At 42.0% G+C, this 23812-nt stretch overlaps 1 protein-coding gene across 1 annotated transcript in view; it reads left to right on the top strand.

Annotated features, from left to right (window-relative positions):
- SV2C (synaptic vesicle glycoprotein 2C) overlaps window positions 1-23812 on the top strand; it is a gene marked incomplete at both ends in the record, with an annotated part of 159575 nt that overhangs the window by 114006 nt on the left and 21757 nt on the right. The window contains 6 exons of the mRNA XM_080804288.1: window positions 12249-12382; window positions 12950-13039; window positions 16129-16239; window positions 16744-16832; window positions 19329-19487; window positions 22580-22713. Coding sequence (XP_080660414.1) covers window positions 12249-12382; window positions 12950-13039; window positions 16129-16239; window positions 16744-16832; window positions 19329-19487; window positions 22580-22713 — 717 coding nt within the window. The remainder of the gene's footprint in view (window positions 1-12248; window positions 12383-12949; window positions 13040-16128; window positions 16240-16743; window positions 16833-19328; window positions 19488-22579; window positions 22714-23812) is intronic.

Below are 23812 nucleotides of genomic sequence, written 5' to 3'. Positions count from 1 at the left end.
CAAAAATAAACTCAAAATGGATTAAAGACCCAACAAGGAGACCTGAAACCATAAAAACTCCTGGAAGAAAACATAGACAGTAATCTCTTTGTCATGGAGCATAGAAGGATTTTTCTAGATAGGTTTTCTGAGCCAAGGGAAACAAATATAAAAGCAAAATAAAATGGTTTTGCATAGTAAAGGAAACTGTCAATAAAATAAAAAAGAAACCTGCTAAATGGGAGGAGATATTTACAAATGATATATCTAATAAGAAATTAATATCCAAAATATATGGAGAACTTACACAGCTCAAAACCAAAAATAAGGGGTGCCTGAGTGGCTCAGTGGGTTAAAGCCTCTGCCTTTGGCTCAGGTCATGATCCCAGGGTCCTGGGACCAAGCCCCATATTGGGCTGTCTGCTCTGTGGGGAGCCTGCTTTCTCCTCTCTCTCTGCCTGCCTCTCTGCCTACTTGTGATCTCTGTCTGTCAAATAAATAAATAAATAAAATCTTTAAAAAAATAGTAATAATAATAAAAAGAAATGGGCAGAGGACCTAAAGAGATGTTTTTCCCAAAAAGACATACAGATGGCCAACAGACATGTGAAAAGACCCTCAACATCACCCATCATCAGGGAAATACAAATCGAAACCACAATGGGATACCACCTCACTTCTGTCAGAATGGTTAGTATCAAAAAGACAAGAAATAACAAGTGTTGGCGAGGATGTGGAGGAAAAAGAACCCTTGTGTACTATTGGTGCATGTAAAAATGATACAGTCACTGTGGAAAATAATATGGAGATCTCCCCAAAACTAAAAAATAGAAATGTCGTATCCAGTAATTCCAACATGGGGTATTTACCAAAGAAAATGAAAACATCGATTCAAAAAGATAGGTGCACCCCTGTATTTATTGCAGCATTATCTGCAACAGCCAAGATACGGAAACAACCCAAGTGTGCAGTGACAGATGAATGGATGAAGATGTGGTCTATCCATCCAATGGAAAATTACTCCACCATAAAAAAGAATGAGATTGTACCATTTGCAACAACATGGATGAACCTAAAGGGCATTATGCTAAGTAAAATAAGTCAGAAAAATACAAGTCCCACATGATTTCATATATGTGTCATCTGAAAAATCAATGAAAAACAGAAACTCTTAAATCCCGGGAACAAACTAATGGTTGCCAAAGGGGAAGGGAGAGCAGGGATGGGCAAAACAGTTGCAGGAAGAGGGAAATACAGGCTTCCAGATAGCAAATGAATACATCATGGGGATAAAAGGGACAGCACAGGAGCAGAGTCAGTGGTATTGTTAGAGTATGGTGACAGATGGCAGCCATGCTTGTGAGCACAGCGTAACTAGCAAAACTTGTCAAATCACTATGTTGCACACCTGAAACTAATGTATAGAACATTGTGTGTTTACTTCAGTTAAAAAATAACTGAACGGTATTCTAAGGACAGCTACTTTAAAAGCAGATCGACTGGGTTGCTAATATACAGAACAAATATCGTTATTTTGCCGCGAGTCCTTTCTCAACCTTTGGGCATTTGTCAGAACTAATGGCAGTTCACAAGTTTGTTTAGTTTTATTTTGTTAAGTTCTGAAAGGGCTCCATTTCTTATCATAGACCTATTCTCCAGAGAGAATTTCTGATGGCTTCATCTGTTCCAGACATAAGGTCTTAGAATCAGAGAGGAATTTAGAGCTTTAGAGTCTGTTAATCCAACTTTCTACCTGTTGGAAGAATTCTTAATATTTAGTTATGTTTGCTTTTCAGTTTCCTAAGCCAGGGCATTAGCTTATGCAAGAGTTTACATATTAATGTAAACCTGCAATGGGACACCTGGGTGGCTTAGTGGTTTAAGCCTCTGCCTTTGGCTCAGGTCATGATCCTGAGATCGAACCCCACATCGGGCTCTCTGCTCAGCAGGGAGCCTGCTTCCCCCTCTCTCTCTGCCTAATTGTAATCTCTCTCTCTGTCAAAAAAAAAAAAAAAAAAAAAGCTTTATATAAACCTGCAAACATACACAGTTGTTTTTAAGTAAATATTTATGTAGGATAGAAAAGGAAAGTCAATGTGTCCCTATATATGCTATAAGATAATAAGTGTAAGTATATAAAATGTGTAGTTACAAAGTAATGAGCTGCCTTTTTATACACTTATGATATAAGCTTCATTTGTATGTGGTCAAAATTTACCAATTCTATAGGCTACTATAGTATATAGTTACATAAAATCTTTGATAAAATTTTAATTTACCTACATTATCATAATACTAATGTTATACTAGTGTCTGTCTAAAAAAGAAAATCCCAAAGGATCTTTGTTGAAAACCGAAACACATATACATACTTCTTATGCTATCCGCTTTCTTCAAACCCTTAGACTCTTTCTTCCAGTGGAGCTTGGGAAGCACCATGCTTGAATGAGTCATTCATGTTTGCACCAGGAACTCTTTCTGGAAAAGCACTCTTATTCACTCTCTCCATATTTGAAGCCCTCACAGAAGACAATCCAGAAAAAATAATCTTGAAGAATAAGCCCATGAATTTCTGACTTTCAAAAGCCACTAGGAAGTTTGCTTCTTTGAAAGCATGGTTAGGATGACAAGTCACACTCAGGAACCAGGGGTATAACGTGACTTCCGTCTGCTGTTGATCACTCACTCTGCATTCCCAATGGTAGGACCAGAGCTCAGAGACAGAAAGAGAGAAACTAGCAGGAAAGATGAGCTGGTTGCTTGGGCCTGCTCTTAGAGACAGATGCCTCCCGCACCTATGTGGACTTGGACCCTTGGGCCCTTTCCCTGGGGTGTATAACTCCAGTGGAATTGACTCTCACTTTTTAGAGGTATGGTTATGTGCTGCGGGCAGATCCCTGCCAACCTTTTTTTTTTTTTTTTAAAGATTTATTTATTGGGAGAGAGAGAGAGAACACAGAGGGCCAGAGGAAAAAGAGAGGGCAGACTTCCCGCTTAGTGCATAGCCCAACACCAGACTGGATCTCACAACCCTGAGATCATGACCTGAGCCAAACTCATGAGTTGGATACTTAACCGACTGAACCACCCAGGCACCCCCCTGCCATTTTTTTAAAATTGTGATTGCTTTGTGTGCCAGTGTCAGCAGTCCTGCTACATAATCGGTTCAAAATGCAACTGGCCTCTGCCCCCAGGAATCCAAAATCAGCCTATGACTAGAGTGACCAGTTTAAAGATCAAAGGTCTGTGAATACTGTTTTCTTTGAGACCTGGAGACGCCAGGGAAATCTCTGGTGCTTTCTCACAGCTAACCATCAATGAGCACTGTAGTGTCAATGTTCAGATTCATCGCAATCGGAATGAACATTAGTTTAGTTCTGAGAATTGTACGGAGACTGCATAGTATCAAAATTATCATCCCACTTTCCTTATCCTTTCTTCCCATCACACCTTGTACTGGAGAAAAATCAAAGGCTTACAACTCTTCAAAAAGTTTTTCCCCCCCTTTTCATTAAATAGTATACAAAGGTTATAGAATACTCAAACAAATAATGCCAAAAGTGAAAGTCCCCTGCTAGTACCCACTCTATACCCTGAGTAGCCATTTAAAATAGCCATAATAAAATAGTTAAAAGAGAAGAAAGGAACTTTTTTACTGAGCAAGCAGTGTAACTTGGACATTTCCCTGATCAGTTCAGAAAGATCAATCCCATTCTTTGCCAGTAGTTCCACGGTGTGCTTTTGCATGGCTATATCATAGTTGATTTAAGTTTTCCCCTCATCCTGGCTTCTTTCTCTTATTTTTATTTTTATTTTTTATTTTGTTTATTTATTTATTTTATCTTTTTATTTTTTAATTTTTATTTATTTTATTTTTTTAGCAAATGAGGAGGAGGTGAAAATCTCTGCTATCAGCATCAGGGACTGTCCGGCTGGTTCTGAAGTCACAGATGGCATTAGATCCAGGACAACCTGAGTTTCTAGCCAAGCATTAATGTTTCACATTGATTAGATAGTATTTATTTTGTAAACCAGTGACCTGTTGAGGGGATAAAATTTTATTTCTGTAAGAATAAAATCAGAAGTTTATCTGATCTTGTTCCCTTCCTAAGTGTGTTGCCACTTGAGAAAATGGATTTTGAGCTGCTTTTCCAAAGAGAATTTTGGTTGTCACTGACAAATACAAGCGATTTACATCTTAGCTACTAAAAACTCATCTCACATAGATTTATTTGTTATTAATACTGATTGCTAATGGTTTAATAACATTGAATCTGTGTCTCACACTTAAAATCTGTCTTTTGGGGGGCTCCTGGAGAGTCCCATGTCGGGGTCCCGGCTCAGTGGGGAGTCTGCTTCTCCCTCTCACCCCTGCTGGTGCTCTCTCTCTCTCTCTGACTCTCTCTCTCAAATAAATAAATAAATCTTAAAAAAAGAAAATCTGCCTTCTTACCAAAGACTGTGTCCCACAAATATCACAAAACTGGTGCCCAAATATAGATCGGTAAAGTAGGTGCTCATTCACGACTGCATCAGCCACTAAGCCCCGCAAAAGAGCACGAAAGCCAGCATTCTTCTTCCACATGCATCACATACTTCTGCCTTGGCTCCCTGAAAAATTTCAGACAGTCATGCAACTGGGGAGGCAGCTGGTTTCCGCAGTCCTCCAGCACATTGGCTCAAGGCTTGTAAATGGCCTTGATTATTATGCAAGACATGTAATGCTCTTATTAGCGCCACGCTGATGAGCACTGTGCTGGAACTGCTTTCTGTAATACCCTAACTGAGGTCCTTCCTTGTGTGGAATTTACATTATATGTAGATAAATCTCTCAGTATGACATTTTAATGGGTATTTTTTTTTTAAAAACAAAGTCCAAAAGACATTTAGAACCACCACCCACACAAGAATCAATTTTTTTTTTTTTTTTTTAAGACAAGAAAGGTGCAGCGCCAACAGAGGGCTCATTTAAGATGATCCATTTTTCTAAGTGCAGATGAGTATCCAGATGCAACAACCCACTTTCCTGGTTGCATGTGGTTTCATTTGCTGGCCCTTCACTCCTGTTGATGTCTCCCTGCTTCTTGATGTTGGTGGTTTAGGTTTTCTGTCATTCTCAAATTCAAATGTAAGCCATACTGAAATCGAAATGGGGAGGGGACCTAGGAATCCATGGCTGAACAGTTATGGTGTCCACTTCATTCTTTTGTTCATTTTTGGATCCAGGTAATGGTTTATCAGAGCATCATCAGAGCATCTGCAGGGCCATTTCTCAGGACTGTCACTGAGTCTGTCCCTCATCTGGGCCACAGAATATCATCCATCAGTCTTTGACCCCCTTTCCCAGGAGCCATGTCCTAAATGGGGAGTGGCATTGGTCTCCCTTTCCAGGACTCCCTCCTCCCACTCGAGGACTGTCCTCCCTTTCTCCAGGTGAGAGGGTTAGAAGGGTTAGAAGGAAAAGGTTAGGGACCAGGTGTGGCACAACCTGTCTTGGCTACTCTCATCTACTTCTTAAATATTGATTTGAATTGTAGCTCTAACTTGAGTGTTAGGAACTTAAGAATTAGCTCTTTGTTCAGGACACAAATCAGAAAAGAAATTTCGCTAGGGCTCTGGAGAAAATACTCTTTGAGATAGATACCTCTGCCTCTTCTGTACCCCACCACACTCTCTTCATAAGCTGTTCCAGCATGTGTGGGACTGTTTGTTGTGTCTGTTAACTAATTCACCTCTTCTCCTAGACTAGAAATCCTAGTGCGGAAGAGAAGTCTTAACTGGCCTCCACATTGTAGAGCATTGTGACTAGCATATATAGGTACTCAATGAAAATATGAATGAATAAGCAAAGTAAATTAAGATGATCACTAGGCAGTAGGGAAATGCAAATTAAAACCATGACAAAATACCATTACATACCTATTCGAATGGCTGGGGAAAAACAAAACAAAATCTTAAACTGCCAAAACAGTGGTAGGAAGGGTCTGAAGCAGCTAAAAGCCTCCCACACTACCAAGGAGAATGTAAAAAGATACAGCCATTGTGGAAAATAGTTTGGCAATTTCTTCTAAAACTAAACATAAACTTATCCTATGACTCAAGTAGCCTACTCCTTGGTGTTTATCCAAGATAAAAGGAAAACTTTGGGACACAAAAAAAATCTGACTGAAATGTGGACAGCTGCTTTATTTATAATCCCCTAACACTGGAAACAATCCACTGTCCTTCAGCTGGTGAGTAGGTGAACGAACTAGCCACACAAGCCAGTTGTACTCAGCCGTGAAAAGAAACAAACTATTGATAAGTGGAACAGTCTGCATGGATTCATTATTCTAAGTCTATCAAGCCATATTAGGATTTCACTTAGATGACATTCTGGAAAAGGCAAAACTGTAGGGACAGAGAAAAGACCAGTGGTAGACAAGGTTGATGGCTAAAGGGCAGTGGGAAGGAATGTTTTGGGCTGATGGACCTGATCTGCCTCTTGATAATGATGGCGTCCTCGTGACTGTGCATTTCTCCAACTCCTAGAACTGAATACCTGAAAAGGTAATAAATTTTATGATATACGAATTACTAATTTAATTTAGTAAAGTAAGTCAAGGTTGTTTTGCTGTTAAGTGTGAATGTAAAAGACATCAGAAGAAAACGAGGCTTCCAGCCTCAGTGATCTGGCGCATGTTCATATACTCCCAGAAGAATATATGGCACTTGCTATAGTCACTGAGACTATATTGGTGAGTAACAAAAACAGAGTTCCTACTCTCCGGTGGGGAGAGGGACAGAGAGAAAACATGTCACCAAATCAATGCAGTTGATGGGTTTGGATAGCAGTAAATGCTGTGGAAACAATAAGACAGGCCTTGGTGACAGAGAGTGGGATTGAGGGTTTGGCTTCTCTGAAGAGATAACCTTAAACCTATGGGAAGGTGGGAAGGAGGTATCAAGATATGCAAAACATATGCAAATATCAACATATACGGAGCAGTCCTGGGAGGGAAAATAGCAAATGCAAAGACTCTAAGGGAACTACAATGGGGATGAGATGGCCTGAAAGACACTCTCACTTTCAAACCTCATAGAAAAGACAACTAAAATAGAACAAATGCCCCTAAGATGAAATTAAGCTTTGAATGTTCAAAGAACTGTGAGCCGGTAGGTAGGGCCTGAGCAAGAGGGCAAGGGGAGCAGCAGAAGGTGAGCTCAGGTAAATAGCTAGGGATCTGTTTCTGTTGGCTCCACAGACCATGGTAAGGCATTTGGATTCCGTCCAAACGTCTTGGGAGCCATTGAACACTTTTTTTTTTTAAGATTTTATTTATTTATTTGACAGAGATCACAAGTAAGCAGAGAGGCAGGCAGTGAGAGAGAGAGGAAGAACCCGATGTGGGGCTCGATCCCAGGACCCTGAGATCATGACCTGAGCCGAAGGCAGAGGCTTTAACCCACTGAGCCACCCAGGCACCCCTCATTGAACGCTTTTAAGCAGTAGAATGAAGTGCTTTTGTTGACAGTTTAGTTTATTTCTTTTTAGTGATCTTTACACCCAATGTGGGGCTCGAACTCACAACCCCAGGATCAAGAGTCACATGCTCTTCCAACTAGGCCAGGCAGGTACCCCTCAATTTTGTTGAAATAATCTCTACACCTAATGTGGGGCTTGAAATCATGACCCTGAGATTACAAATCGCGTGCTCTACTGACTGAGCCAGTCAGGCGCCCCCTCTTACTGATGTTTTAAAAGAGTACGTCTGGCTGCTGTTGGGGGAGTGGCCTGTGGTAAACTGGGGTGGGGGGCCAGGGAAAGGAGAGTGAAGCTTCTGCTATAGGTCAGGGGTACAACGCTGTCGACGAGGGGCTTGGTGGTGCCAGGGAGATGAGGAGAAGTAGGTGGCTTTGAGTTCTGTTGGAAAGAAGGAGCTTGCAGAGAGATTGGACCTTGAGTGTGGTGAGGGGAAAAGAGGAATCGAGGATGAGGTCTTGGTTTTTGGCATGACTATCTGAGTGGCTGGCAGTGTGTCATTTGCCAAAACAGGAACATTGAAGGAAATGTGAGAGTTTTCTTTGGTAGCAGAGCGAGAAATCAGAAGTTCCATTTTGGACACAGTAACTCCGAGATGCCCATTAGACACCTCTGTGATGATGTGAATAGGTAGGTGGAGATGGGTTTCTGGAGCTCTAGAAAGAGAAGAGGCTATGTTTCAGAGATCATGGCCTATAGGTGGTGCTTAAAGTCATGGAAATACATGAGTCTGCCTAGAGAGCACCTGGCTCCAGAGAACAGGACTGACAATCAATATTTAGGATACACTGACTTGGGAGAGCTAGTTAAAGAAAGAGTCACATAAAGAAATGGAAGGAAAGCCAGTGAGCTGGGAAAGAAACTAGCACATGTAGTGATGAGGAAGACAAGGGGAAAAGTTCTTCAAAGAGAAGAAAATGACCGGCTATATGGAATGATTTAGACAGCTCGAATAAGAAGAGGACAGAGAAGTGCCTGTTAGATTTGGCAAGACAGATGACCTTGACTGGCACAGCTTCTGTGGTTTTAGGGGCAGAAGCCCATTTGCGGTGAGAAAGTGGAGACAGTTGCTCTAGACCGTTCTTTGAGAATGGGGACAGAGGAGTAGCAGTGCAACCAGAGAGGCCTGTGGGGGTCAAGGTAGGGTTTTTTCTTAGATGGTGGAGATGGGTGTGCTGATGGAATGACCCGTCAAGTAAGATGAGAGAACACCATGAGGAGGGCCAGAGAGGAGGGACAGGCGATTATCGTTCTGTCCTTGAGAGAGAGGAGGAGGAGTCATGAGACAGACTGGCCTTGGATTGGTTACAACAGACCAACTGCCAATGCTCCTGAGGGAAGACGGAGGGTACAGACCGGTGCAGGTGGATGGGGAGATTCAGGAGCTTTGCGAAGATGGAAGGTATGCCGTTCTCTCTGTGTTTGTGTTCTCGAAGAAAGCAGTAGGGTGGGGGTCAAGTGCAAGAAGTAGAACAGACTGCTAGGGATTTGAAGAGAGACCAAAAAAGGGGTACAACAGAGTTTTGGAGGCTGGGGAGGCACATACCCCCTTTATATAAAGCAAGAACACAGTGCGTGTGCACACGCACACACGAAGCAGGGGCCCGAGACCCACTTCACGGCTAATGAAATACAGAAGGGTGTGAGCCGCAACGATCAAGCTAATCTTAAGCTGCTGGACAGAAGATGATACCCCTGAAGAAAATGCATTTTGAGTTGGGGAGTTGGGGACTCTGACCAGTTAGCTCTCCTCCGGGATTAGATTCTATTTGTAGTTCAGTGTCCTCCGTGGGCTGAAAACTGCTCAAATAGAATCACATTGCACTCAGTCTCTTCCCCCACTGATGTGATGTTCGGGAATAGTGAGAGTGAAGGGCAGTATTCCTAAGACCAGCTTTCAGAAAGGAGAAGGAAGTTCTAGGTGAGGCCTGGGGAGAAGTCCAGGCAAAAGCCAGGAGCCTGAGGTTTCGTAGAGAAGAGCTGAGATTCTCCAATATAATTGCTTTCAATCGTGTAAGCAGCAGAGCTGTAACTACAGAGAGCTCTGCGGCTTTCTTAAAGCTGATGTAAGGAATCACTACAAACTGACTGGTTTTAGACCACATAAGGTTGTTACCCTAAAATTCTGGAGGTCGGAAGTCTAAATGAGTTGGTGGGGCTTCTGGGGGTGGGAGCGGAGAAGACAGCCCTCACCTTTTCCAGCTTCCGCAAGCCACCTACATTGCTTGCCTGTGGCTCTGGCTACTTCTTCATAGCCTGCACTGCAGCACCCTCAGATCTCTCTCCGAGCTGACCCCTGACTTCCCTCGCCACATCTCCTCCTCTCCCTTTCTCTTACAAAAAGGCTCTTCTGCTTCTGTAGGTCAGGCCCCGCTCTGTGACGTAATCAGTCTACCTCAAGAGCCTTAACTGAATGCCCCCTACAAGGTCCCTTTGCCATATAGGGTAACGTAGTCCCAGGTCTGGGCATGCGGTCATCTTTGGGCAAGGAGGCAGCCCTATTCTAGTTCCAGAAGTTTTCAGCTCCACCCACTGGTGTGATGTCGTCCTGTGCTTAGCTTTGCATTTGCTTCACTCCACACCCAAAACTTTTCTTCTTTATCCAGCATGTCAAATAATAGGACCTAGAGCTTTTTAAAAAGATATTCTTGGGCGCCTGGATGGCTCAGTCAGTTAAGCATCTGCCTTTGGCTCAGGTCATGATCCAAGGGTCCTGGGATTGAGCCCTGCATCGGGCTCCCTGCTCAGCGGGGAGCCTGCTTCTCCCTCCCCCTCTCTCCCTGCTTGCATTCTCTCTCTGTCAAATAAATAAAATCTTAAAAAAAAAAAGAAGATATTCTTTGAAACAGACTTTCTGATCAAATGTGAAGTGAACAAGGCATGTTTTCTCTGTTCCATCAATTTTTTTTTCTGTGTTTTGGGGATTTGGGACTTTGGAACTCCTGCTACATAAAACCCTGTGAGGAGACATCCCCTTCTAAAGTTCATGATGTGGTTAATTTACCAATTCACATAACCCTCATGTATTAAATTCCCAGAAAATGTTTATTAATCTAGGATTGATGTAGTGTGTCATTGACATTTATGTCATTTGTCAACAAATTCTGTGTTTATGAGCAAGTGTGCGTGGACACGAGGCTGGGTGTGGTATATGACTCTGCCTCAGATCCTGGTAGAGAAGATGCTGTGGCTTGGTGGCCCTGAGAAAGTTACATCAGCCTCAGAATCACACTTGGTTTCTGGGTAAATAATGAATAAGTACACTTCTCTCCTGGGGATGGGGTATAAAATACCTGACTTTTGGTCACAGAACGCCTTCTAAATGCCAAGTATTGCCAAAAACTGAAATGTTGCCTCATGTAATTCATCTATATCTCTATACATTTCCTCTCTGTTTTTAATTAGATTTTATATCCCTCATTATTTCTCATTTAGAATCGTGTTTGAATTTAGCCATCATTCATTTTATATTCATGCAAATATCAGCTTCCTTTTAGTTCTTTTTTTTACCTACTGTTATTTAAATTTTATTAAAGTTATTTTTTACTTGTTATTTCATTTCAGCTTTTATTTACTTCTTATACTTAGCTATAACTAGGGGACTATGGCAGTGGGATTCCTGGTTATTCTCAGCAGATTTTCCTTTTAGTTCTTAAAGAGATTTCTGTTTGTGTCCCATTATGCTTGTTTTTTATTAGAGTAAAAATACTATTTAGAAACATTAAATTATCTTGATCTATTTTAGGACATGTGCATATGGAGAGATACCACACCTGCCATTTCTTCACAACTGTACTGCCCAGGGGCGCTTGGGTGGCTCAGTCGTTAAGTGGCTGCCTTCTGCTCAGATCATGATCCCAGGGTCCTGAGATCAAGCCTCGCATTGGGCTCCCTGCTCAGTGGGAAGCCTGCTTCTCCCTTTCCCACTCCCTCTGCTTGTGTTCCCTCTCTTGCTGTCTCTTTCTGTGTCAAATAAAGTCCTTAAACAGAACAAAACAAAACAATCAGTACTGGTCAGGGTGCTGGCAGGAAACCAAGGACACCCTCACAAGGGATCACTGAAGAGTCACTTGGAAACAGTGAAAAGAAACCCAGAGGAAATAATAAAGCACCTAGGAGCTAGCTGCAGGAGAGTGTCTTGTACCTACCTGTGCATCAGAGGACACCAGGGTGAAGGGATTGCTGAAAGCTGATAAGAGCTGTGGCTGTAGGAGAAGGTCCCAGGGGATGGGCATACCCAATGCCAAATCTCCCCGCAGCCAAGGAAAGGGAGAAAGGAAGCAAGGGAAGGAAATACCCTGAACGCTGCTCCCACCCTCCCAGACCCAGTGGAAGCCAACGCACAAGGGAGCCAGTTGATGGCCCCATAGCAGTCCATTTCCCGGCCCGCAGCAGGGAGAGGGAGGAGGGTAGTGACCAGGAGGAGCAAACAGAACATGCTCCAGCACAGGGGTCTGTTGGAAAAAGTATTCCAAATTAGTTTATCATGGCCTTTGGAATTTGGTTGTACAGAAACACACATGTACCCCCATACTTAAGCCCTGACCCCTTTGGTTTCTTTCTCTCACCACTGCTATTGGTGTTTGTAAAGTTGAGTTGGTCACTGTGGCTAATGCTCAGATTGGCTCAAGACTTAACAATACATTTGCCATGTAGACACCCACAGTGATTAGGGGAAGGGTCCTCGCTTTCCCAGCAGGCCATCTGAGAGGCGCTCTCCTTCACTCTTCTGTTCTTGCTTTTCTAGGATGGAGCTTCAGCATGGGGTCAGCTTACCAGTTCCACAGTTGGCGTGTGTTCGTGATAGTCTGTGCGCTCCCCTGTGTCTCCTCGGTGGTGGCCCTCACATTCATGCCTGAAAGCCCACGGTTCTTACTGGAGGTAATATGTATTACTATGAAGAGTTAAGGGAGCCACACACATTGGAACAAGTTCCTTATTAATTCTAGGAAAGCGTGTGGACGTTTTCCCTTGCTGCCATGGGACCATAGAGGGGTTGGTTTCACTGAGACATGTTTTATTTTACTTTTTACATTATTATTTTTTTATTGTGTTATTTTAGTCACCATACAATACATCATTAGTTTCTGATGTAGTGTTCCAAGACTCATTGTTTACATAAAATGGAGACATGTTTTAAAAGACCGGTGTGTGAAAAAGCTGCCTCATGGCCAGAAAGCACTAATTTCCTCCTCAAGCAAGTAACTTTTCCCTCAATGAAGAGACTTTGACTTGCTTTTTTATACGTGAACTTTTCGCAGCCAAAGATGCTATTTCTAGTTCTAGGCACATCCCTTGAACTGCTCACATACTTGAGGCTGTCCAGTGGGATAGCCCATTTGTGCAATTATACCCAGCTTGCTCTTACAACACGAGATGGTTACTGGAAAATCCGGGAGTATAAGTGTTTTACCTTTTAGCCCTTCAGTGTCTGTTCACATTTCTTAGGTTGGAAAACATGATGAAGCGTGGATGATCCTGAAGTTAATTCATGACACAAACATGAGAGCACGGGGTCAACCTGAGAAAGTCTTCTCGGTAAGTACCTGCTTCTCAGCAAATCATCTATGCCAGGCGCAAGGAAACCTTTTCTGAAAAGGCCAGGTTGCAAATTTTTCTCTCTACACCAGCTACACTTATCTTTTGGTTCCTCATATTTCCACTTCACTTAGACGTATTGCTCTCACTGGCTCTGTGCTTGCTGTTCACTCTGCATGGAATGTTCTTACATCTTCTAGTTACCAAGTCTATTCTCAGTGGGGAAAGCCAGTCTAAATTAATGAAAATTGGATGGATGGAATTTTTTGGAAGGAACAGTGGTTTAAATCTTTTTACAAAGGCAGTCACGCGATTAGACTAATGATGTTTTGTCTCAAGTAGGTTTAGGCAGGCATACAGTAAGACATAAGGGAGACATAAATAAGATCTTCAGTGTCTTATAAATGACACCAAATATAGGTGTTAAAACATATGAAATAGTTCCTTATTAAACAGTCTGTTGACACCTTATTTATTTCTTTTTTACTTAGGAAACAAATTTTTCATATTGTAAATATATACTTAAGTTTGGCCTTTATCTACATTACCACACAGTCTTCATCAGCCTATTTTTTTTTTTTTTATGCAATGTTATAGAGAAATGGAAGTCAATAATGGATGTCCTCTATTGAGGACCTGGAAATGTCTGAATAAATCCTTCTTTTAAGCAGATGCACAGCAGAGTAAGGATTTTTTTTTAATGAAACAATCAGAAGGCTGGAGGAATCTTGAGGCATCATTTAGAGACTCAGTGTCACTTAACCCTTCTTAGCCACATGAGGAAAAACGCTTTACCAAAGTGATCTTCTGAGGTGAATCTCTCCAGGGCCTCATTGTGCTACTTACCTGCTTTTTCTTCTGGAAGGTTTGAGTTACCAAATTCACACATGGTCATCTATGTTGTTACTACATTATGTGAGAATATGAGGGACTACTCCAAAAGAATGGGTAATCTCAGAGTCATTTATTACGTGACTTTCAAAGTCATTACATCATTCCAACATGACAACTTTGTCCTTTTCCCTGTTATGCCCACAATACAGCAAATCTGCATGCATTCCTCCAAAGCCTCCTTTTTAAGCTCTTCTTCTTATGCCCCTACCTTAAATATTGTTTTCCAGGACACTCTTTTTAGCTAATTTCTCTTTTAACCTAATATACTTTCCTTAGCTGATTCCAGCTCTCCATCTCCTAATGGACAGTTCTCCTGAGCTCCAAATATACATGTTGAAGGCCATTATGGACATCCTTCTAAGTCCTTTCAAGTCTGAATTTCTAAGTCTGACTTCGCATCTTAAGAGACCTCAAGCTTCTTCTTTTTACTGAATTCTATCAGAAGATACCACCAGGACCACAAAACTGGAAAACCTTAAAACTACCCTATTTCTTGTTTCCCTTTATCCCCATAATATTCAAGGACTCACTCTGTCCTAATATTTCCATCCTAAATATCATTCCTCTTTGTTCCTTACATATGACCCTACTGCCACTGATTTCTTTCAGCCCTCATTACTCACTGCCCTCTGACCTTGGACTATTCTTCAGGAATCTAAAAATCTTTGTAGTTGTCCAGTACCTTGTTTTCTCTCACAACTCAGGGTGTTTGCACATGGTATCTCCCACTCTTGGAATGGCCTCCAAGTGGTTCACATACATGGCAAATGACATACTTCTCCATAAGTCCATGAAGATTTCTCTCATTCCCAATTCAACTTGGGTGTTCAGTAAAATACATCTTTTCCATCTAATATTGATCTCCATTAGAGGTTTTTTTTCTTTGTATGGTAATTGGTGACAGGATGTGATATTTTGTTTGGAACCCCATAGTCTAGTGCTGAACCTGGTATCCAGGGAGTTCCCATGAATGAATGAACAAACATTGATGAGTAGGGAAGAAGAAGCCTCCCAAAAATAGTATGTTGAGAGATAAGAACACCTCTTTGATTTAAAAAATCTAGAGTATCACAAAGTAATGCCTCCATGGATTATTTTGAGCTGACTCTATTTGGAATCCCACATTTAACTCAGACATTATTTTCATTAAATACAGACCTCTTTGTTGGCATAGCAGGAAGAGGCTACTGCTTACTTCATATAATTTGGAAGATGTTGAGGGTTCCCAAATCACCACTGTCAAAAGACAGTGTACCTGGATTCTCACAATAGAAGTCCTGCTTTGGATGTGGGCAGAATCTCCAGAAAAAAGGCATTCAAAAGTGACCCCTGGCAGGGGTAACATTTGTGCAATTGTCTGTGTTCTCTCTAAAAGTCGAATGAATGTTGACTAAGAGGGTAAGATGGGACAGGTCCACAAAAGGAACCATTCTTTTTTTATTATTTATTTATTCTTATTTTTCTCTTTTTAGGCTTCATTCTCTGTGTTGAAAGCATTGCCTCTCCCATGTCTGGCTTCTTTTCCCAAGCAGAAGAGGCTAATTTAAGTCCTAGATGCAGCCTTTCCCAGTGATCTCCCATCATTTATTTCCCCTCTGTCACTGCAGAACCTATGTTAATGCTTCCAGTCAGAGCCCATTCTCTGGACTTTGCTCCGTGCTTGCCTGTGGCTATTTGCTGACCAGCCGCTGTGGGTTAGGTTACGGGAAAAGGAAGAAAGGGTCATAAAATACAAAGATAAGTTTTAAGAACACAAGTTGGATGAGGAAGCTTTAAGAACTATGTTGAGGGACCAAATTCAACAAATCCATAGGCTCCAAAGTAAAGTATGTACAATCACTTCAATCCAAGCAAAATAATTCTTATTCCAGAAGCTAATCTCTCTGAATGTTTTATCTGTGAAATGTTTGCCTTTATGGTTATGCTGCAAAGAAGGGCATTTTGGTTTCATATTACTCTATCCCTACTTGTTCTTCCCCCTTTCTCCATAGTATTCCTTCCCATTCATTCTTTATGCAGTTCTTCTAAGTGGTGTTGGGATCCGTATATTTCTATGCTCATGGTCTAATGTAAGAACGGAATGATTATCAGATACCTGCTTGCTTTTGTGAGAGTTGGGCTTTGCTCCTTTCAAAACAAATGATAGGCCTTCGGAGAAGAGAACTCAGTGCTTGGCACTGTGTTGCTCTCTACAGGTCCACAGAATCAAAACCCCCAAACAAATAGATGAGCTGATTGAAATTGAGAGTGACACAGGGACGTGGTACAGAAGGTGTTTTGTCCGGATCCGCACGGAACTCTATGGAGTAAGTAACAGACACCCCCCCAAGCCCCGCCGGTGAGTGCTGGCTAACATGGTGCCTTTAAAGTTGGTCAGAAGCAGAGTTGATTGTGACCATTCCATGAGTGAGCCTGTGCCCCCTGCTGTCCAGCACACCTCATTTTCCTGCACTGGGACCAGGTGAAAGGACTCCTCTCCCACCCACCCCCATCCCCCCCACCCCCGGGACAAGTGGGCTAGCCAAGACATTCCAAAGACATTCCATCTTTGGGAAGGGAAGTGCTAGGCAAGGAGTCTTGGCAAGGCTGGGACACTCTGAAGTTTTAAGTTACTTTGTCCATTGGCTTCCTGGAAGCTAAAAAAATGAAACTTGCAGGATTTGGTTTCCTAGAGCCTCCAGCCTTGACACAGGAAGTTCCAACGAATCTGGCTCAAAGAAAAGTCAGTGTTTTTATAACTGGTGAAGGCGATTGGGGAGTGGGTTCACCGCATAACCACATAAGAAAACTAATTGTTTAATATTTTACAGATCTGGTTGACTTTCATGAGATGTTTCAACTACCCTGTCAGGGAAAATACAATAAAGCTTACAATAGTTTGGTTCACCCTGTCCTTTGGGTAAGTAATATTTCAGTTCTTGGTGAGTGAAATCTTTACATTTCCACACGGTAACTCCCAGTCCCATGGCTCTCCTTTCTTATACTCTTTGATGCTGTTAATATGTTAGGAAGGATTTTTTTTTTTTTTCCAGTTTAGGTTTGCTGGCCCTGACAGTTTTTATAAATGACTTACTTTATTTTGTCATAATGCTGGGTGGCAAAACCAATAGTCCTTGGAAAGTCTGACGAGACCGTGGGTGATTTGCTCCCCTTGGTTTCTCCACCCTCCTCTCCTTTGCTCGCCACCAGCCACAGCAACCTTCTTGCTTTTCCATGAACATGCCAGAACGTTCCCATCTCAGGGAACTGCCTTGGCACTGCTGCCCAGACATTGCCCAGCTCATTTCTTCAACTCTTTTGAGACTTGGCTCAGATGTCACCTCCCCAGGCTCACCTTCCTTAAGCATTTACTTAATGGCAGCCCCTCAGCACTCCCTGCCCCCTTCTCAGCCTTATTATTCCCCCAGAGCACCTTCTGTCTTCAAATATACAGAAAAGTTCTTTATTCTATACAGAGTAAAGCTCTGTCTCCCCCTCTGTGGAAGCTCTGTGAGAACAGGGATTTTAAACTGTCTCGTTCGCTCTTGTATGCCCCTGGAACATAGTAAGTGCTCAATAAGTAATTAATGCATGAAGTATCCATTTATGTGTTCTAAGAAAAGAGATAGAAAGAAAATATCAGAATTTTATTAGCTAATAGCTTTAGAATATTTGTATCCAAATCTATTTTGCACAATTTACCGTTTAAAAGAGACAGTTAGATAATACCCTATACTTTCAGGTCTGTTGGCTCTTAATGCCCTAGTAGAGCCCAACGTCGATGCTGCAGGTTCTATCTGCAAACCTCCCTAATGCAGACAGAAGTGATCAAAGATGGTCAGTCTTTCATAGTGCCATGAGGGGTAGCAATGGGAGAGACAGGGAAGGTGTGGATCAGAAGACCCAACACCTTCCTCTGCTCTGTGACTTGGAGTTACTATACCAAGTTTTATTTCCTTATTTCCAAATTAAGAGGGATGATTCAGATAATGTAAAGTAACTCCCACTCAAGTTCTAGGAGACACATTAATCAATGAAGGCATACAAGACTGAAAAGTGCCTACTATGTACTAAACACCCAGCTAGGTACAAAGGTAAGTAGTCAAAAGTTCTCCTCTTGATGTGGAGATTTACATGGTAATATCTGGTTTGCTGATATTTTGTTATTTATTGCTGACCACATTGTAAGCTTTACAGATTCCTTGTAATGTCCCTGAAATGTTAAAGAGTGCCTACATTTGGTGGATATTCAGTAAACATTAACTGAATAAATGAAAAATTAGGTGAAACTCCTCCATGTCGTTATGATGTATGCTCCGGGCCAACTTGCTTCCCTCATTGTTGCCATTTTCAAAGATTTTTGTCCTGAGTATATGAGTAGAGAGCAGGGTGATGGTTGTTCAGGGTGTATGTATCCTTTAAATGAATATTTTTGTATTCTCTGGTTAAATACCCCAATTGTTGGATCATAGGCATTTTTGCAAAGAAGACCCAGGGATGGCCAACAGACATATGAAATGTACTGTCACAGCTGATGAGGGACATACATATCAAGACTACAATGAGATATCACCTCACATCTGTCAGAATGGCTGAAATCAGCATAAGAAACAACAGATGTTGGGGAGGACACACAGAAAGGGGACCCTCCTTCACTGTTGGTGGGAAGGCAAGCTGGTGTAACCACTCTGGAAAATAGTATGGAGTTTCCTCAAGACGTTAAAAAAAAAAAAGCTACCCTGTGACCCAGCAGTTGCACTAGCCACATATCAACTGCACGGTAGCCGTATGTGGTTAGTGGCTGCTGTACTAAAGAGCACAGAGGAGTGACTGAGCTGTGCCCTGCTAGAATCATACCTAAGAGAGTATAGCAACAAGTGGAAATAACCTGGATTTTCAGATAATAACCCGAATGACCCTTCTCCCAGCCTTGAACCGCTTGAGAAATGGGTCTCTGCCCTTGAGCTCACTGTATCACAGTAGTGTAGGAACCCAGAAATAGTCCCCATGAGTTAAGAGGTCATTCTTTAATGGTACTCAGAGTTTGGGGACCCCAGGAGTTTCCACCACCAGATGAGGAGATGGGGTTCCTCAGTGAGGCCGAGGGTGATGAGAAGAGCATCAGGGTCAGGAAGCCCTGTGTTGGTATTGGATGCAGGTCCCTGTCCAAACGCAGAGTGCAGAACTCCTCCTATCCGTGGGGCTTCCCAGGCTTGCTCTCTGGAGTGATTTTTGCGGACTGATGCCTGGTGGGAAGATGACCGCTCCGTGGCTCCTCCTGTTGCAGGGAGTGGATCAGAATCACAGGTGCTTCTCCAGGAACCCCTGCCTCTCTGAAATTGTCAGTTGGCAGGGGTCGGTCACCGCCGTGGGTATGCCGGCACCCGTACAAACTCCTATGTCTTTGTCTTTGCAGGTACTATGGATTATCTGTGTGGTTCCCTGATGTCATCAAACATCTGCAGTCGAACGTGTTGCCCATTGAAAAGATCGAGAGAGAAAAATTTTCAAATTTCAGTGTTAACTTTACAATGGCAAATCAGTTGCATATGGGAGCGGAGTACGACAATGGCAGGTCCAGAAACTTTGAAATAACTTAATCTGCTGCCTGTTCTGGAAAAAGTCTTTCTTCTCAGCCTCTGCTGCATGGAAGCATGCACCGCTGTTTGCTTGTTCATTTGTCCTAGTTTGTACATTAGTCATTTTCAGACTGAATTTAAACACTTCCAAACGGGCTTTAAAAAAAAAAAAAGTTATATGTGTATCAGTCCTTGACTTAAAACTGCTTCTGAAACTGCTGCTTCACATTTGTGAAGTAGCGGAATTAACTGGTATGAAAAGAAAATTTAGGGAGACCCTGGAAAGCAACAGAAATAAGTCATGGGAGAGAAGAGGGAGGAGTACAAGGCAATAAGATGGTTGATGGTGCCACTTAATTCAGAGAAGAAATCCGTAGTGTAACATGATGCCTATCTCTTACCCCTGAGAAAGGGGACCACTTTCAGAAGCCCTTCCTTCTCCACTAGGCTGAATCTGAAAGTGATGTTACATTGTACCAGTAAGACTTTCCCTTAAAGAACAGAAATGATTCCCCTAAGTTCAGGGCTTTGAAAATACCGAATAAGTTAGCAAAGGACTTTTTTGAAGATGGACTCTGGAATGCCTCTTGGTATGCACAGAGAACTGGCTTAGAAAGGTGGTTCCAGCACATTCTTTCATGGGGGGAAAGGAATAGATGAGGTCATTTGTTTCTGTTAGTTGTTGTCTGGGCAAATAATGGCTGGTGTGTGCTCCTGATGGCTTAAACATTGTTCTTAGGAAATTGTCCCAAAGGCAGAGATGGTAAAAGTAAAAATTTTTAAAAACTGGACCAAGTTTTCCCAGACAAAACTGCTTTGGAAGGATGAAAAAGAATTCTGTAGGATACTTATGGTTTATATGATGAAAGGGAGAATTATGAAGTAGGAGATAATTGTTTAAGTTGGCAATTCCACAAGGGGCTTAATCCTTATGCAGGCCATGTAGGATCACCTTCACTCTCCCACATAAAATCCCAACCCAAGCCTGCACTTGTCTTTCCGTGGAAACCTTTGTAATGGCAGGGTAAAAATTTACTTCATTGATTTTTTTAAAGTGTTGTTACTCCATTAGACATGTCTGATATGTTTGTGTATCTGACCTATTTTAAATGATGCTGGTTAAAGTTCTAAGATAACTCTTTGGTCACCACTAGGAAGTTTTTTACATTAGCAAGGTAATTATTAGCTATTTTTATAGTATTAAAATCCCTGTAAAACATATATATTTATTTTAGAAGGCGATAGAATTTTTATTGATTTTCGTTTGTCTTTCAGGGAAATGGGAAATGCCGCTAGCTAACTCATTTTTTACAAAGAACTTTCCTATTCAATACCATAAAATGGCATCTCTCCTTAATGCCATGGTACTGATCTGGAATAGCCTCTGGGGTAGACTGTCACCAAACAAAGTGAAAAGGGTAGAATTGTGTGTCTTATTTGCTAGCACTCCATAAAAAGAATGCTCCTAAGAGCACACAAGAAACTGGCCACACTGGCCACCTCCGGGCAAAGGAACTGGGAGGCTTAAGGATGGCTGGGAAAAGACTTATTTTATCCTTTTTCAGTGTTTTCAATTTTGTACCTTGTGAACTCTGTATATATTATCCATTCATAAAAAACCTGAAATTGTTTTCCCTTTCTAAATTCACTTCTAGTTCAGAAAATTGATAATATTCTTAAAATGTGCCATTATGGGGACATCTGGGTGATTCAGCTAGTTAAGGGTCTGATCTTGATTTCCGCTTAGGTCCTGATATCAGGGTTGTGAGATCAAGTCCCGAGTCGTTCTCCGCCCTCAGTGTGGAGCTAATTTCGGATTCTCTCTCCCTCCCTCTCTCTCTCCTTCTGCCCCTTCCCTGCTCACTCTCCCTCTCTTGAAAAAAAAAAAAAAAGTGCCATTATTTACCCTTCTTTAATGGCTAAATTTATGGTTTAGATGGATTTACTCTTGACTCCTGGAGTAGAGGTTGAAATGAGATTACTTTTTAAGAAGGTGTTGTGTTAGGCCACCGCATTTTGAGCTGACAGATATCATCAGGCATTAAGGTGAGAACAATTTTGGAAGTACTGAAGAGTGTATAGCTTTTAAGCTGGTCAGCTTGCTGGCCTGGGAGGCTCAGACCCTTTCTGCCCCGAGTGTTATTTCGTATAATCACTTACTCTCCAGTTGAACAAGCATTCTCCTCTCAGTGCCTGGCTAAGTATCGATTCATGATCTCTTAATAACTTACCGAGACACAATGATGACTATCGATCCGTGTCTTCTGAGAGGCCTTATCAACACAGACAGATCTGGTCGTAGACTCTTTCAAGATGTTAGGATCATCATGACTGTTATTATCTTCACCATCTAAAACCCCCCACCCCTTGCAGCATTCAAAAAGGTATCTGAGCAGGTTTCATCATTCTACACTTTTCCAAAAAACAAGCAGAGCTCTAATCACTCTGCTTTGTTTCAAGGAATACCAGTTGGCTTTGACAAGAAAATTATTCATGGAAATGAGGGTGACCTATGAGTTTCTTCCTTTCTACAAGCCCTGAGTCAATCGTTCCTCGTGTAAATGAAGCCCAATTCTCATTGTTCTCTTCAAGAAATCCCTATAGGAAAATGAAGAAGCCTTGAATTTTTAGCTTAGGAAACAGACATCTGTCAAAAGTGAGCATGGGAGCACATTCTTAAGTTAGAGCCATTAACCTCAAATAGAGAATTTTCAAATAAAGGCATATGATCAAGAGCAAGAGGATAGGATTGAAAAATAAGAAATCGGTAGCCTCTGTTAGTCTCCAAACTCTCTACCTTCATTAACATACGCTACAAAATCTTTTGCCAACATTGCAAAAGCTAAATGAAGTTTTCCTGAATGCCATCTCTTCTGCTGGGAAATAATATAGGTGAGCCAGGAGATAGCCAAAGGACAGGCTGCATGAAGAAAGGGGGTAGGCAGTTAAGAACCTAGAAGATCCAGAGGCTAATGTCTTTATGGAGAGTCCATAGTGGGGCATCAGATCTCTAAACCTGTTTGACTTTACTTTGAACCCTGATGGACACAGTCATTGATAAGAATTTGTGTGTGTGTGTTTTGGGCAGATTTCTAGGGATGAAGTTCAAATCTGTAACTTTCAAAGACTCACTTTTTAAGGCCTGCGTCTTTGAGGATGTGACTTCAGTCAACACCTACTTCAGGAACTGCACATTTATTGACACTGTTTTTGACAACACAGGTAGGTGTGCTCCTTCGCCCTGCCTGGGGCCTCTTCAAATGGCCCAGTTCTTGGCAGAAACTTGATACCCCTGTGATAGTGTGGGCAGAGGCGTATGGGGAAAGTAGATATTAAAGTATAAAGGAATGGATTTCCTTAATCAGATTGGATCGTGGTTAAGCTTTTATTATTTCTCTCTGTCAGATTTAATGCAAATAGGACTTGCTGAAGTTCCAAGTTAAAAAAAAGAAAATCCTTGAGGCGCCTGGGTGCCTCAGTAGGTTGAGCTCCTGGCTCTTGATATCAGCTCAGATCATGATCCCAGGGTCAGGAGATGTCAGACTCTGCACTGAGTGTGGAGCCTGCTTAAGATTCTCTCTCTCTCCCTCTGCCCCACACCCACCCACTCTGCTCACATGTGTGCACGATTTCTCTGTCTTAAAAAGAAAAAAAACCTTTGAGTAATTTTTAAAAAAGAATTTATTTATTTATTTGAGAGAGAAAGAGCACACAGGTGGGTAGAGGGGCAGAGGGAGAAACAGACTCCCTGCTGAGCAGGGAGCCTGATGCAGGACTTGATCCCAGGACCCCAGGATCATGACCTGAGCCAAAGGCAGACCCTTAACTGACTGAGCCACCCAGGTGCCCCTCCCTTGAGTAATGTTTGAAGAAAAGAATTGCCCTTCAGTTTGTTTGTTTGTTTGTAATCCTGGCTTCAAAATTTGATGTCTACCTAAGTGATAATGCCTGAGCTGCAGCGAACAGAGGTGGACTATGCATGGCTATGCTTAATCAGATAGTTTTTTGTCCAATCCTGGTAATGGAGTTTGGAAAACTCCCCAGGGGAAAAGAACAGTTAGGGGGATACTGATTGAGCACCTACCATAGGCTGGTTCCTACTTCCCATCATTAGACATTCATTATCTCATTTCATGAGATAATAGTGGAGTCTTGGAAAAAGTAATCTGGCCACATTTGTAGACCTAGTAACAGCTAACATTTGAGACCAGTTTTATCTGATTGCAGAGCCCATGCTTTCCTACCCCTGCACTCTGGTGTGTCTGTCCTATGAGTCCAAAATAACAGCCCAGCACAGGGAGGAGTATAGCGCTACCTTGGG

This window comes from Martes martes (genome assembly GCF_963455335.1).
Source record: "Martes martes genome assembly, chromosome: 5".
NCBI classification, from domain to species: domain Eukaryota; kingdom Metazoa; phylum Chordata; class Mammalia; order Carnivora; family Mustelidae; genus Martes; species Martes martes.
The sequence above is the reverse complement of the archived record's forward strand: the minus strand, read 5'-3'. Positions and strand labels throughout refer to the sequence as shown.